General features: G+C 43.2%; 1 protein-coding gene across 1 annotated transcript in view; it reads right to left on the bottom strand.

Moving 5' to 3' along the window:
- The window catches only part of LOC121325797 (F-box only protein 41-like), a 51283-nt gene that overhangs the window by 7591 nt on the left and 39396 nt on the right, over positions 1-4296 (bottom strand). The window contains exons 5-6 of the mRNA XM_041268848.1: positions 732-970; positions 383-498 (exon numbers count right to left, since the gene is read on the bottom strand). Of these exons, the coding sequence (XP_041124782.1) occupies positions 383-498; positions 732-970 (355 nt within the window). The remainder of the gene's footprint in view (positions 1-382; positions 499-731; positions 971-4296) is intronic.

The following is a 4296-nucleotide window of genomic DNA, read 5'->3' as shown; positions in this document are numbered from 1 at the left end:
CTGAGCAGGGAAGAGGAGAGGAACGCACGGCAGTGTAGCAACTTGTGGAAAAGGAATTGGAAGATGAACCACAAGACGGACTAGTGTGTAAAAAAAAAACCCCATTGTGATAGAGAACCCTGATATGTATGTGCAGAGAGACAGATTCTGACACTCTCAATAACTGGTGCTAAAGAATGTCCTAACCAAGTTTCCTTCCAATCGGATAGCAGTTGTGTAGATATATGTGTGATCTTAATGTGTGACATATAAACAAGGTAATAATATAATGAGGTAATAATTGCAGCAGACATGTGGTGGTTCAATCATTTAGATAGTGTTTATATGGGCAATGTTTGAGTGTTTTATATAGCTACAAGGTAGGTTGTATTACAGTGCTTACCGTGTGCTTTTCAAGTACTCCTCTTTTGTCTCCTTCTTCCCCCTCTGTCGTGGTTTGAGGTTTTGGAGGATGAGGGAGTGTGTCTGGGTACACCACTGAGACACGGTTGTCATAAACTGCAACAAGGGGCAGAGAACCGAACAGACAGTTTACATATTAAGGGAAACTGATTGTACACAGTAAAGGTATAATAGAGCCCTGTAATGTGTGTGCAGTCCATTTGCACATTGTCTATCAGTTCTCCAGTGCCTGAAAACAAGCAGGTGGTCCACCTTATTGAAGACAGATGCCGTGTCCTCCTATTGCACAAATGTACAGCATAGACGTGGTGAAAAGCAGCAGACTGCACCTTGGAGGATATCCGGCCATTTTCCAGCAGCACCCGGGTCCACACTGCAGGGTGCCGGGCCACAAACTTCCAGTCCTTGCAGACCTGGGCGGCCCGCAGCAGGGTCTTTGTGTCCAGGTAGGTGAAGATGCAGAACAGCACAGCCCTCATTTTGAGAATCTCCGGGCTAATCACCTCGTTCGACTGAGAAGGGCTGTGCTTCTCGTGCCGGCAGGGTTTATACCTGCCCTCTGACCGACCTGTTCATCAAAACAGCAACAGAGTTACAATTAAAAAATTAATTCTTCCACTGGCTCATTATATCAAAATGTAATTTAAGACTCCAGGACTACAGAAAAGGCTTGTGCTGAAATGCACAATGAAACTGCTCACAGATGAATGGTATGAGGAGCTAATGAAGCTGAAACACCTCTGACTCACAGAGGCTGCCTGGTCTGTGTGATTTCATTAATAATGTATATCCCCGGAACAGGTTCGGACTAGAACGCAATTTCACCTGCTTATACTGCACTCTGCTGCAGGACCCAATTGCATGAGAGTGTTTTACTTGTTCTGTTTATTCTTTTTTAATTTAAATTGCACAATCAAGTATTCTACCCCGTCTTTTCAGCCAATTGAAATTGCTAATTTGAATGTCACCTCCTACATACCGATTCAGGAGTACTAAAGATCAATGGGCAGCTTCCATTCTCACTGCTTTGCAAATCGTCTTTTCACCCAACAAATAGAAGCACCAGATGTTGCAAAGCTAATGAATCATGGAAGCAAGACCCAGCCTGGCTGGTTCTGCCTAGCCTCATCTGGAACCTGACCAGTAGAGGTCCCTATGGGCCACTGTGAGTCCCCAGCAACACAACCAAATCTAAGTTTTGAATCAGCTAGTTCCAGAGTGCACAATTCATCCTGTGCTTGACTATATTATACTGTGTAACTGATGAACAGAAGGCCTAACAGCAGTGATATCCTGAGAACTTTTTTCAGCATTCCTGCGATTTCTTCCACCAAACAATTTTTTTTTTCTTTACTGCGTTTGGCATTTCTTATCGTCACAAATAAATAAAACTCACATTTTCTAAATCTCTATATATAATCAACAAAAGCATAAGCAAATACATTAATAAGGTGCGAAGGGCATCTAATTGTTTGCAGGAGAAGAAAAGACCACATAACCCCCTTCAGCTGGGTTTGACAGCATCTACTTCCATTACATATTGCCAAATCAGACAGGAATGTGGCTCCATACTGACATCCTGCATGGCATGGAGCTAATCGAGACAGAGAGAACCACCATGTCCACAGTAAATAATGCCAGCTTGTGACACCAGGAGGCAGCTACATTTAAAAAAACAGACGACCTGCAGCAGCTGGGGATCTGATGACCTGAATGAGGGTCATTGATACCACATCCAGCAACATGAAGTTTTAAGACAGCATTTTCAAGAAGTTGCTCTGAAATAATTCAATTTCAATGTATCTTATTTATATAGCGCCTTCCATACCACAGTATCTCAAAGCGCTTTACATGGTTAAAACTAAAAGAAGTCTTCAGCATCAAGAAGTAGTAGCAGTTGCAAAGAAACACATAATAATAATAATAATAATAATAATAATAATAATAATAATAATAATAATAATACAACAAAACTAAATAAAGCAATTTAAGAAAACAGGAAATTAATTTTTAAAAAAATACCACTCAGATTATAAAGAAAAAAAAAAAGAGACCTCTCATAACACTGTCAATATGATGCAGGTGGTGATTTGATGTGACAAGTCTGTATAATGTTTCAATCTCCCTGAGGTGCCCATGTGGTGGCACACGACCAATCTTCAATGATTTCTGCCTCTTTATACTTCATAGAGAATGGGGTGGAAATCTGCAGCATGGTTGCTGGAGTCATTACTTTTGAGACAGTTCCTTGTGAAAAAACATTCAGTTGTGCAGTCAATCAATCTTTATTTTATATAGCGCCTTTCATAGTGGACCACCATCACAAATGCCTTTACAAGATGCAGTAACAACAAGAATGGCGGTCAAGAAGAATGCCATGATCTATGGTGTCAAAAGCAGTTGTTAGGTCAAGGAGGGCAAGCACAGAGGGAGCGCCAGCATCAGCGTTGAGCAGGAGATCATTCACAATCCGGAGCAAACCAGTTTTAGTACTGTGATGCGGGCGGAAACCAGACTAGAGATTCAAGCAGATTATTATCCGCGAGATGTTTCATCAGCTGACTGGCTACAGCTCTTTCAAGAGTTTTGGAGAGAAAAGGGAGATTGGATAAGTCAGCCAGGTCGAGGGAGGGGTTTTTAACTCTGGTAAGCTTAAGGGCAGCAGGAACCAGTCCAGGGAGTGTGCATAATGGAAGGAGCAAGATCAGAAGCACAGAGACGGACAAGGTTAGTTGGCCAGGGGTCCAGAGGGCATGTGGCAGTAGTTTCAGTAATAGGCCAGAGACATCAGCAATGGAGAGAGGAGAGAAAGAGGATGGGAAAGGAGGTGCAACCGGAGAAGAGTCAAGGTGATCAAGTAGTAAACTGGGTTTGTGGCAGGAGATTGTTCAATAGATGTTGTCAATTTTGTTCCGAGAAAAGCAAAGTCATGACAGGTAAGAGAGGAGGATGAACAGGAGATTGATCAGTCGGTGGCTGGATGTAGGATCTGGTCAATGGTCTTAAAGAGAACATTGGGTTTACTGTGTCCCACAGTTATGATTTCAGAGAAGTACTTCACCATGGCAACGGTGAGTGCACACCTGTAGTTACAGAGATAGTTAGTCCAGACAACCTCCACTTGCGCTCAAGCTTGCGGCAGGCAGATTTAAGCAATCAAAGTTCGAGGGTGTACCATGAGCAGTTTCAATCTTTCTTGACAGTTCTGGTTGTAAACGGTGTAACAGTGTCGATGATCTGAGTAAGTGTGGTGTTGTAGAGGGTCACTGCATCTTCAACTGAGGACGGTAGAGTACCAGTTAGAGATGATGAAGAGACACTTTTCGAAAGTTTGAGGATTCAGCAGATTCTTGGGACAGAAGGAGATAACAGTATCAGTAGTGGAGGAAGGAGCAGGAAAATTAATTAACAGTGTTTAAGAAATGGTCAGAGAGAGAGAGATCTGAGACGGAGAGATTTGAGGGGTCAAGACCCTTGATGATGAGCAGATACAGGGTGTGTCCTCGGGTGTGAGTGGGGAGGTTGACAGATTGAGAAAGCCCAAGACAGTCCAGAAGCGTGTTGAAGTCGGTCACTAGGGGGGAAGAAGGCAAGTCAACATGAATGTTGAAGTGACCTAGGAGCAGGATTTTTTCAGCAGAAGTGCAGACGAAGGAGAGGAATTCTGAATACTCGGCAATAAAAGCAGAGTTGTTCTTAGGTGGACAGAAGATAACAGCAAGGGTGAGGGACATGAGAGAAAAGCTTGATGGTGAGGTGGTCAAATGAAGAGAAGGCAGGCAAAGAAAGAACTGAGGAAGCGAGCACAGAATTTGCAATAACAGCAGTGCCCCCACCTCGGCCAGTGAGGTGAGGTTTGTCAAAGAGGGAATAGCCCTTTGGGGTGGCTAGATG

This window comes from Polyodon spathula, chromosome 1 (assembly GCF_017654505.1).
Source record: "Polyodon spathula isolate WHYD16114869_AA chromosome 1, ASM1765450v1, whole genome shotgun sequence".
NCBI lineage: Eukaryota > Metazoa > Chordata > Actinopteri > Acipenseriformes > Polyodontidae > Polyodon > Polyodon spathula.
Note: the sequence above shows the minus strand (reverse complement) of the source record. Positions and strands in the feature narration are given on the sequence as shown.